Raw genomic sequence first — 12,459 nt, forward strand, 5'->3', positions numbered from 1 at the left:
TCAGCTTAACATCAGTTAACATGAAATCTCACCTCATGAATACAAATGTGTTGGAGGGGTGACACATGACTAAAAACCTCATTTCCTATCAGCTATGTGCTGTTTGTGTGTGTGTGTGTGTGTGTGTGTGTGTGTGTGTGTGTGTGTGTGTGTGTGTGTGTTTAATGATTTTACCTTAACACAGCTCAGGTCACTGCAGTGATGTGTGAAGGAAGTTGTGTGTGCGTTATGTTGCAGTGTGACCAGACTGAAAAACCAACTGATTAGCAGAGATACTGTGAGTTCCCCACTATCACACGATCAATATATAATCATAGTCTTGAATAACACACACACACACACACGCAAACACACACACACACACACACACATGCACGCACACACATACAGTCACACGGCGTGGCACCTGGACATACTGAAGCTTCATAAATACAATATGATAAATAGATAATCGATCATTGTACTTGAGCCTGGCAGACATGCTGCTGTCCCTTCAGTCAGATATTAGCCACTGGGTAGGTGAGTTTGTGTAAGTGTGCATTTGTGTGTGTGTGTGTGTGTGTGTGTGTGTGTGTGTGTGAGAGAGAGAGAGAAGTAAGCCAATGAAAAGAGAGAGTAAATATCAGGAGGGGTGGGCCACTGTGCCTGTTCATGACCCAGAGAGTGAGAAGTTGGCCAGGCAGGTAGAACGAGAGGGTGTGACAACTGAGCGTGCGTTTAGTGTGCAGCATCACACTGCCATTGGCTGCCGAGACTCTGACAGACGTGCTCGTCCCTCCCCTTCCTCCGACTGCCTGCTGAAAGTGTATGTATGAAATGTGTGTGTGTGTGTAAGGGAGCCGGCAGACTGAAGTGAGCCACAGAGGCAGGCTCCAACAACCCAATGAGCTTGCAGCCCTCACACTCACACACACTCCTTTACACACACACTCACACACACACACACACACTCTCCTCAGTGCCGGCTCTGGCTTCAACCCTGGGACACAGAAGAAGAAACAGGAGAGGGGAGAGACAGGCAGCGAGTGGCAGAGAGGGAGAGTGAGGGCGAGGGAGTAAGAGAGGAGAGAGGGAGAGAGAGGCAGAGGGAGACTGGCGGGGTGTAGGGGAGAACACCATGGCTTCAGATCCAGGGCTGGCTGCGATGCTGCTATGGACTATATCACTACAGGCTCTGGGCACGGGGGGAACGAACAGCAATGAAGGTAAGTGTGTGAGTGTGTGCTCATTTCAATAGACTGAGTTAAATAATGCATCTTCTCTGCAGGAATTAACTTCATTCATGGAGAGCTCTTGGAAAAAACACACACACACACGAATAAAAGAAGACACTCACAGAGAGGAGTGTGTTTGGTTGTCTTCACCCTGAGCATGACATCAAAGTTTGTTGGATGACGACTCTGTCTTTGTGTGTGTGTGTGTGAGAGTGTGTGTGTGTGTGTGTGTGAACTTGTCTTGACATTGCTCATATTTACCCCTTTTGCATGTCGGCTGCAGTAACAGCGCATGTGTCTGCTGTGAGGTCAGGCAGTGACGTGAAAGTGTGTGTGTTAGATCGGAGGTGAACATCTAAAATGATTTCTCATGTGTATACATTTGTTGAGCTTCCTGAAAGGTGTGTGTGTGTGTGTGTGTGTGTGTGTGTGTGTGTGTGTATGTGTGTGTGTGTGCGTGAGTGTGTCTCTTTGTTTGTGCGTGTGTCTATAGACGTACACAAACTGCACACTTTGCTCCCATCAGCCCACATTCTGAGTTTGTTTACTTTCATCCTCCTGTCCTTCATCTTTCCACCACCAGACGGAAAAAACTGTTGTTGTCACTTGTTCAGCTAATGCCGCACACACACTACAAAGTCCCCTGGCACCTTTCTACATGTGTGTATGTGTGCCTGTGTGAGAATATGTGTTTGTGTGTGTTTGTGTGTGTTTGTGTGTGTTTGTGTGTGTGTGTGACAGGGTCCTTGACATAGGTCTGGTCTCAGGAGGCCGAGTGACAGCAGCAATTCGACTGTAAGGGCCTTCTTCACCCCTGCCGGCACATTCAGCTTACCACTGCAGGGAAAAGAGCAGCAGCAGAAGAAGAAGGAGAAGACGAAGAAGGAAAAGGACAGGAAAAGATAGTGAGGGAAAAAAGAGAGAGATCCGTACTTTGGTTCAGTTGGGATCACCTCAGCAGTGGAGAGATGAGGGCAACCGCTTATCCTGTATTAGGCTCTGTCAAGTCGGGATAGGGGAGTCGGGCAGCCCTCAGGTCAGATAGAGCAGGAGGCGCGGACCGCCATGCAGACAGACATGTTGTCGTGTTTGTTGTCTCGGCAACTCCCACATTCACAACCATGAAAGGCCTGCGTTATTTACATGTGCCACTTTATTTTCTCGCTCTTCCTGCTGACCTCATCATTCCCTCTTTTTCGTCTCCGCAATTCAAATTCATTCACTTTCTCCTGTGATGATTGTTGCCCTTTGCTGAGGAACACTTCATTGAATGAGCACAAACTGAATCAGGTGTGTGTTTCCCCAAAAAACAAGATTCCCTTTTGAAAAAATATTTTTTTCACAAGTCTGTTTTTCTGTCCATCATTTGTCTGAATGTGTTTTCACAAAGTTGAAGTGAAAAAAAAATCTGTCACTTGGATGAAATTATACAAAAAAAACTACTAAAACTACATCACACAAACACAAAACTACTATTGTGCTATTTAAATCAATGTAATGTGTCTTAAATACATGGGACCATACTGCATACATAAACAAAATGACTTGGCAGAAGCACTTAGAGGCACGGACTCAACTTTTTCTTGTTTTAATTGTTGACAGTTTGAGTGTGTCTGTGACTCAGGTTAAAACAAAATGGAGCTTGGGGAGGAGAAAAAATTCAGTGTTTTTTCTGAGATTCAAATGGAAAATTTGAAAGAAAAAAAATCTAACTCAGAAAAAAAGTGTCCCTTTTTGTTTGACAAGGATCAATATCGCTTTAAACATGTTAAACAATTAAGAAAGACTTGTAATTTTAACCCATAGTCACTATATGATAATAAATTAGAAGTAATTATATTGTAATACACACTCAGACATATAAAATAAGTCTGAGTGTGTATAAACATATTATCATAAATGTACTACTTCAAGAGAATAACAGAGAAGAAGAAGTTTTTCTCTTGTAAATTTACAACTTAAATCTTATTATTATTTCTCACAGACTATTACCTACCTATTAGAGAACACTTGCGCACTATACGTATTATTTTTGTACCTAACGGCCCGAATGCGCCGTCATATGACAGAATAGAGATGGTGGGGAAAGTGGAAAATGTGGGGAAAGAGAGAACAATAAAGGTCCCTGGCTTGATTCAAACCAGGGACAATGTGATATCTTAAGCTCCTTAACCACCAGGTAGCAAAGACCCCCTCTTCGTTGTCATTTTTTGGCCGAAGATGTTTTTAAAAAACAGAAGTTGGATTGGAAATCTGGTTAAAAGACAAATTTATTTGAAAATATTATTTCTACCATTAATAATAAAATAATGAACGTGTAAAAGAAGAACGTTTTAACAAAATGGTTTTGTGGAACAAACTTTATATGCTCACATATTGTTGAAATGTAGAGTAACAGATGGTTAACAGCGTTGGGAAGTTGAGAGTAGAAATGTGAAATGGTTTTCTAGGTTTCCTCTAACTCCTTATTTTTTCTGTCATGAGATGAAACGTGAAGAACTCATAACACAGCTGGTTCTATTTTAACATCATTCTGCCTTTATTTACTATAGTTCAGCCCATAAGGACTCTGACAGAGAGTTGTGAATGATATGTTCTCCAAAATTAGATTATGATGTCATCCCACACACACACACACACACACACACGTCTAAAAACTAAAAACAAATCAATATTGCGAGTCATTGTTTTCAGTCTCATTTGGTGATTAGGGGCAAAAGTGTGATTAAGTGATTAAGTGATAAAGAAAATAATTGATGTCAAAAAGATAACTGATTAACTACCAAAACGATAGTAGTGAAAATGGAATTCCTCTCCTTTGCCTCGGTTTGGCAGCAGTCCGACTACAGGGCAATTACACATATTACATGCTCATGGATGAGATAACCTTCAGAATGAATAAAGAGCTGGAAAATAAATTGGTGGAGGAGCAGGTAACTGTTCATGTAAACATGCAGAGCTCCACTCACACAGGACATGCTCACTGTGGCTGGGCTCTATATGTATATTTGATGTACGAGCAGGAGCCATGGCCAGCCATTTTGTTTTTGTTCATTGTTCATGTCTGCTGTCATATTCATCCTGTGAAGAACAACACAAACAGTGAGGAGTGTTTCTAAATGGACGGATATACACCCCACTACCACCACTCACTGGCTACAGTCAGCTCTCAAATCATACATGTGTGAATCTTCAATCCTATTTCACATCATAACGCAAGTGTCCTTCAGACACTGTCAAATGTGTGTGTGTGTGTGTGTATGCATTTATATGCGTAAGTGTATAATAGGGAGGGTCAGAGGTGGAGGAACAAAGAGGATATTAGTCTTAATATGTTGACATCTCATAACATGTTTGTGTATTTCTTTAGTATGAGATGTGAGATATTAAATCTCACAGTGAATCGTGTGAGACACTGTAATTACTATAGAATCAGATAGCTGCTCTTTCTCTATTCAGGAAGAGAAGAAAGAGGAGGAGCTGGGATCAGTAAGAGACCAGAGGAAGGTACAAACCTCCTCAGCTCAGTTTACACACATTTTATTTGCAGGGGATGATTTTAGCGCCGTATCAGCTGATGTAAAGCTTTTCTTTTTTATGTAAATGTATGGCAGGAATCATGGGGAGCACTTCAGTATCAGGTGTTAATGTATTTAGATGAATTCAAATTATTATTTTAATCTAACATTTTTTTTATTATTATTTTTAATCCAAGTTTTTCAATTAGTTTATTTTGTAAAATGGGAATTTTCTCAAACTACAAAAGGTGCCCTAACCCCCCCCACACACACAAAAAATATTTTTTAGTTTTATTAAGAAACAAAACAATAGATTGCCAATCCACAGTTTTCTTCGTCTTCACAGTAAACTGTTATTTATTATTTTAACCAAAACAGATTTTTATTCTTCAAACAGCTAGTGTGGGAATTTTTATGTTCCACTAATCATTTATAAATATGTGAGTGATATGCAATTTGTGTAAATGTACGATGAAGAAGTGTTCATAATATTATTAATAAATACAATATTTACAAAACTATTTATATCTATACATATATACAGTGAAATACTTCAATGAACGTGTCTCAGCTCACAATCTTATTGTAAGTCAGTTTTCTTTCATTTGATCATTTGTTATTTACATTTTTTAAATTTTTGCATTTCCGCAAGTTTTCGTCAGTCACTCAAGACGGACAGTTTGAAACCCGTTATATGATTGGCTGTTTGCTCATTGAGTAAAAAAGACATTTTCAACTAGACTCCAACCACAACGCTCATTGACATGTTGACTATATACTACTAATATACTGAATATTACTGCATTATTACATGAGTAGTTAGTGGTATCTAATATATTATTACATTAGTGCTCGGTGTTTTATGGGTTGGACCACACCCAGGCTTAAAATTAACCTCTAGTGTGATCTTAACCTCTTTTCTTACTGTATCTTGTAAGCTTGAGATGATATCACTGACAGACAGACAGACACACATCTCTTCCTGTGAGTATATGTTCAGGCTGCAGTCCACACTACGATAACACACCCTTTCAAACAAAGTCAAAGCAATGACAGCCATACTGTTGGGAGGAAATTAAAAATGTGTGCAATACAGTAAAATGACCTGCAAAAACATTTGATATTGCAGGGTGACCCGATGGTGTAATGTTTGGGCTCATACCACACAGCCGCATTTAGTGGCAGGTCAACAAAGCGACTCCCAACCGGCCGCGCCGTTTATTGCGTGTTACTCCCCTACTCTCTCACCGTTTCCCGTCTATCCTATTATCAAATCAGCCATAAAAATACCCCGATTTTTTGACAAATATGTGGTTGTGTTGCTTATGTCTTGAATTATTAATGTGTTTGTTATTGTCATATTTCTATAAAAACATATTTTACCACGTTAGATCTCCATAGTGCAGGAGGCTATTTTCCTAATACAACAGCAAAATTAAGAAACCCACAGTTCTCCGCACTGACTATGGAGAATCAAGCAACATGACACACTCACCTTGGAGCAGGAACTTTCTTTTCCCTAAGTGTAGGGATGCTATAAACTCATAGCGGTAAACGTCCTTCAAACAGCAGCTATTTTGTACGGCAATGATGTTTTCAAGGAAACTATTCTGGGATAAAACACTGAGACTCTGATACTTTGGAAAATGAAAATGGCCACATCAAGATTATTGGCATGAAATAGCGATCATCGGAAAAATCACAAATGAGGACCAATCTTATTGTATTTCCAGCAGTGTGTGTGTGTGTGTGTTTGTGTGTGTGTACTAAATCATTTGCCTGTATGGAGGTGGTGGTTTCCCTGAGCAGCTCCTCCTGTCTGTGGGCACCGTCCCCGGTCTGCAGCGAGGAGAGAGAGCGCTCCTTCAGGTTGTTGTTAGTACTGAGGAACAGGAAAAGACCCATGCAGAGAGCAGGACCTGCTGCTAATGAGTCCACTGTAGGTGTTTGATTATTACCACATATCTCTGCTGCAGGAGGACCGACAGGACAAAGAGAGACAGAGCCAGGGGACAATGATTTACAGAACACATTTTTTTTATTGCATGATTATTCCAACATTTGAACACGTAATTTTGAAGCTGTAGAGTCACAGAGAAAACAGGAAACTAAGACAAGAGCCAGGCTGCTGGGAGCTGCCATTTTTCTCCTTGTGCAATAAAAGGTAAACACAATTTTTTCCGACTGAAAAATAGAAAAAAAAAACAAGAGCGAGCGAGGCTTTTGATTTTGATCAGTGCCACAGTGGGCTCAGACGCTGCTGTTTGTATTGATCTCTCCACAGTCCACAGAGTATCTGCTGCACGTTTAGCAACATCACATGAGGAAAATTTGTCATAATTAATAACTCGGAGGGGGAAAGATTTCTACTGCAGATAACAAGAAAAAGAAAAAAAACATTTAAAGTTACAGTATTTTACTAAACACTTGCTGCAATGTGTGTTGCTCAAGGACACGTTGGCAGGTCAGCTGACAAGTAAGGATTATTTCCTCCATGTGGTTTTATATTTCCACATGTATTGACTCAGGAAGCTGCTCGTTTCCATCCCAAAGTCTCACGCATCAAAAATAGATCACCAGCCTCATCAATCAGTCTGTTGGTGTGTTTCCTTCACACACACCCCTCGCTTCTTCTGTTTGCTTTGCTCAATCACTTACAGCTGTCAGATCGCAGTCAATATTAGACAGAAGTGCGTTTGGAGATATGGGAAACGTCTGTAAGGGGTTGAGCTCTGCACTAACAAAGCTCTGTTATAATTACTCAAGGTTTCACCTTGAATCTGTGAGACGATCTTTTAGTTGTTGAGTTATATTAATTCTAAGAAGCAGAATGACTGAGATCTACTTCTCTGTATCATTTTAACAGAAACACTCCTCGGCGGTCATGTCCGCAATTGTTAAAATTGTATTGTCCCCTGACTCATGACCCATTCTCTCTTTCTGCTCAGATGTAAGTTTCTTGTGAAGGGGAAAAGTCCGTCTGTGCAGCGTTGTGGGAGCACATTAAAAAACTAGATAGGGCACGAACCTTTCTCTTCCTCTGTCTGCTGGTTTGTCTTAACACAGGTTGCTGTCGGCTGACCGGCTGCTCCCCCTTCCTCCCTAAGGCACCGGTCTTTATTGAGACATCAGCCTTGTTAGCCAGCTGTCGACGGGAATATAGGAGCTACCTGATCAATACAGCTGCGTCTGCCAGTCCTCCTGAGTGGCGGCCAGAGGCACACAAGGCCTCACAAAGCACGGGCCTCTCCTGAGTCCTTTCCCCCATTAGCAGGACCTGATGCTGGGCTGGCCAGAGATCAGTGCCCCCTGGGCCGGCCCCGCTATGCCCTGTGATTGCAGCTGCATCGTCGGGTAATTTATCTGTCTATGCTCTGCTAGCGGATAAGGTAGGAGATCCCTCACTGAGAGGGCGGAGAAAGGGAAAGAGTGGGAGACGGCGAGAGAAGGTTGTAGGCGACGCTTGACAGCTCTGTAATGGGCTGGTGTTGTGGTTGTGTTAGCACATCCCTCCTGGAGAGAGATCTCTATGATGTTCCCTTCATGGGGACTGATGAATGACGGAGATCTGCAGCCTCTTCTCCTCTGTTATAGACGGACAGAGGAACACAGCGTGTGTTAGAAACAAAAGAGAGGCTGTGTGATAGGGATAGTCGGGCAAAGAGAGCGAAAAAGGAGTGAAACCAGGAGAGTGTGAGACGGTCACGGCGAGAGAACAAAAGCGAGAAGAAGAGAGGGAAAGAGGGGGAGGCTGCTGTCTCTGATGCGTCTCCTCAAGTTCCATCGGTGGGTGTCTTTATCAACGCCGGTGCAGAGCATCTAGCTGATAATTTGCCACTCTCAATTCCCTTCAATCCATTAAAGGATTTAAATGTTCATTAAGTTTAATAGAAGCCCAGCGTAGGTCTAATATGCTCTGATAAATGCTGGCAAACCCGCCAACCTGTTCCAATTGCTGCAGCAACAAAGCTCCGTCCAACTAATAAGGTCAAACTCAAAGTTTGTGCTCATCTCACGTCGTGAGATGTGTTTTCTCAGAGTCGCACAGCAGCTCGAGCAGCAACAAGCTGAGAGCGAAGTGTGTAACTTCATTAACAAGTCCTCTGAAATAAATGACAGGTTTCTGTCATCAGCTTCCACAATGACTCATATGAAATTCCTCTGCCGCTATCCTTGTTAGTAGGACCCCATCGTTTGTCAGTGTGCTCTCTTGTTGTTGAGGTTTGGCTAATATTTGATTGATTAACATTACTTCATTGTTCTATATACATATATATACACATTGTTAGAAGGTGGTAATTACAAAGTTATCTTTCAGTTTCCACGCAGCAGCGTAGATCAGAAGTAGTTTCGATCGCAATCTAAAACCTTGTATCCAGTGTTTATTACATGAAACCTGCACGCTTCAGGAGATTGAACATTTTTTGCTTATTTGCGGTGCCAACATTTTACACATTAATAAAAATAAAAACAGCAGCATTTCCGCTTGGAGTTATTGGACATTTTTAAAATCATAAATACTGAAATTCATCACTATTATTTTGTTAATGTTCCCATATAACTTTGAAGACACGTGGACTTTTCTTTTAATTATTATTTTTTACATTTCTTGAAATTTTTTACAACTGATTTTTGCCCCCCTCTACTTGAGTTATGGCCACGCTAAATATAGGTAAACATATTTTAATAGCCCATGAATATAAATTAAATAGAAGTAACAGGTTTACAAGGTTTAACAGGCAGTGCAGCTTGTGCAAAAAAATATGTGAACCTGACTTAGTACACTGGACAAAAAACACTGGTCTAGACTAGCTTTATGAAAATAGTTTTGCTCCGCCTCTGCTACCTCGCTCATCTGCATTGTTCGCCAAACAAACTCCAACAGCAATGGGGTGAAGAGTTTTTACTTCTGCTCTGCGAAGAGTCAGAACAGTGGCTGTTTTGCCGTCATTTTTCTGGTACGGACCGTCCAGTTTGCGGTTCAGATTCCTGCTCCGATCGTGGTTTGCTGGATTGCTCACTGTGATGTAGTGAGCCCCAAAGCGAGTGTGATGCGGGCTGATGGATCAGTCCCACAGCCTGTTTCCATAAAGAAATAATGTGTTTTACACAAGGTAATCTGTCCATATATCACAGTCCTGATGTAATTAATATGTGGCAATGGAGAGGTCTGGAGGAGGGGGCGCAGATAACTCATCTCTTATCTGATGAAAAAACATATGCATACAAAATCCATACAGATGCACTTGTGCGAACATGCGCGCATACATGTGCTCGCTCACAGATGCACTTCACGCACACACTCTAATGTGGTGATGATATTAATGTTTATGTGAAGCACGAGTCAAAAGGCAACTGAAGTGTTTATGACTTAGAAGAGAAGAGGAGAAAATGAATTAATCAAATGAAGAGTGTTTTGGAAAAAGGTTTGTAAAAGTCTGTTTCAGTGTCTTGCATCAGCGCATAGCCTGTGAGTTACCCCCTGCTGAAGTAACCGCAGCATTTACCGTAAAGAAAAAACAGAACAGAAAAGCCACAGTAGTGTTAGAGAGACGCTCTCTTTGTTTGGACGACAGCACTGGTTGTGTGCTAAATGAAGCCTAAATGGAACCTTTGCTCGTCCTCACCTCCTGACTTTTACAGCACACTATCACCATTTTAATACAAATTCATCATCACCTCAAGACACATCCAGAGCACAGACCAAAACATATTTCTAGATGCTGATATGATGCCTTATCCAGTCAAAACGCCTCAGAAAGGTTTGAGTAACAGTTGGCTGTAATTTTGCATTTACAGCACCAGCTGTGCCAGCTGCAAGTATTTTATTTTATTTTTTGCTACTTTAAAAATGTGTTAAATTGTCCCTTTATCTTTTCTCTTTTTTCACCGTGTGAATGAATAATCAGTGTGAGGTTGTGTTAAAAATACAGAGAGCAAATTTAAAAATGTTTAATTCCAAAAAATGATTTACAGATGAAAAACACTATTATGGGATGAGATGGATATCGTCCAAACTGTAAGAGTTAAGCTCAGAAAGAGGAAGAGGACTAAAAGATGAAGATCTTGCAGGCATCTGTTCCAGTGATGTTTAATGGAACGATTCAGTGGCGGCGGCTTACCCACTAACAGAGCCAAAGCAGGGAGTCCAAAAGCTCTTTCACTCTTCACTGTGTTCTCTCTCATCGTCTGTCTTCTGTTCACACCCGGCCCTTTTAAATGCATGAAGCTTAATTCATTCATCTACTCGCACTTGAACTAGATTTAACAACAAAGCTTGTGTCTCCCTGAGAGGCTTCTCCTCTTGGTGGTGACGACGGGAGAGGAAAAGCTCGAGTTAGCTCAACAGCGTAAACTCTCCACACTGCGACGCACAATTTTGTGTGGGGGGGGGAACCTGGCAGTGTGTTCGTCATGTTCAGTGTTAGAACTGATGCTTTGGCGCTGAGTCCCACACCTCACGTTGTCTTGCCGATGTGTCTCTTGAAACCTATTTTAATTCTTGCTAATATCGCTGATATTCATTGTGTGATCTCTTGTTGTCACAGGGCGGACAGCTTCCAGCTGCGTGACGGCTCTCTGGGTTTTAACCCTGCTGCACGCACAGACACACACACACACGCACACATTCATAGTAGCATGTAGGCAAACAAATCCTGTACGTGTAAATACTGAAAAGGAATCCATGAAAACTGCTGTCGATGAGAGAATGTTGTCATTGATCACAATTATCATCTGTTGTTCCCTGAGGAGAGCTGGCTCTGTGCTACATACAAACATGTTACATTTTAAAGATTAGAGTTATTATATAAATAAATTGTGGTGATGATTGACGGATTACAGTCAGCTAAGGATCAAACTAAAGTAGCACAGAATTAGCACAGAATTAGCATCCTGTTTTATATTATCTGGGATTGACACAGACAAAGTGAGCTACTGCACAAATATAATATAATATATGCTCATTTAATTGTTTTTAGATTTTGTGTGGTTCATGTCCCAAAAGTCATTGAATTAAGTTTGTGATCCACTGCTTTAACCACTGCAGCAAAAATAATTCATGTGCTACTGGAGGTTTGTCCATAGAATAGAGTCATGACCACCTATGATCCAGAGCAGTGCCCTCTGTTATATTACATTATATATGATGGATATTATAGGCTAAAGGATACGCACACTCCAGGCCGGAGATAGTGATGTGACCATGGCACGTTAGACTCACCGACTGACAGTAATTATCACCATTCATCATTAACCATAAACCCGGGATGATAAGAGCTCTTTATGTAAAATGTCAGCTCACTGAAACGATGAAAATGATTACAGGGCATCAGTGTGAAATAGAGACATACATGCTGCGCGAGGGCTGAAAGGAGCTGACAGTGCGGGCGGGGGCCCCCTGCGGGTGGAGTTGGGAAATAAAGAATAAATGTCATTTTATTTATTAAAGAGGAAGGCAGAGTGAGAACTGGGCTGATACAGAAACATCACCAAAAAAAAAAAAAATGTCTGGGCTGCGAGGCGAGTCTGTATTGATAAAATATCGCTGTCATCTCGACTCAACTATATTCTCTGCCCGAGCTCGGTTCAGCTCGGCTAACCTCTGTGTGAACTCTCAAACATAAATCAATAGGTTGAGGCATATTCTGTCGGCTTTCGCACAAGCAGGCCACAGCAAAGGTCGGGCACCGCTCTGTTCAGCAGGTGCTGCAGACAACATCAACCCA

At 41.5% G+C, this 12,459-nt stretch overlaps 1 protein-coding gene across 4 annotated transcripts in view; it reads left to right on the forward strand.

The window, feature by feature from the left end:
- Positions 1–834: 834 nt before the first annotated feature.
- The window catches only part of epha8 (eph receptor A8), a 107,870-nt gene continuing 96,245 nt past the window's right edge, over positions 835–12,459 (forward strand). For all 4 annotated transcript variants that reach the window (XM_069513354.1, XM_020087139.2, XM_069513363.1 and 1 more), the window contains exon 1: positions 835–1,205. In XM_069513354.1, coding sequence (XP_069369455.1) covers positions 1,118–1,205 — 88 coding nt within the window. In that variant the 5' untranslated portion in view covers positions 835–1,117. The remainder of the gene's footprint in view (positions 1,206–12,459) is intronic.

This window comes from Paralichthys olivaceus, chromosome 2, assembly GCF_024713975.1.
Source record: "Paralichthys olivaceus isolate ysfri-2021 chromosome 2, ASM2471397v2, whole genome shotgun sequence".
NCBI classification, from domain to species: Eukaryota; Metazoa; Chordata; class Actinopteri; order Pleuronectiformes; family Paralichthyidae; genus Paralichthys; species Paralichthys olivaceus.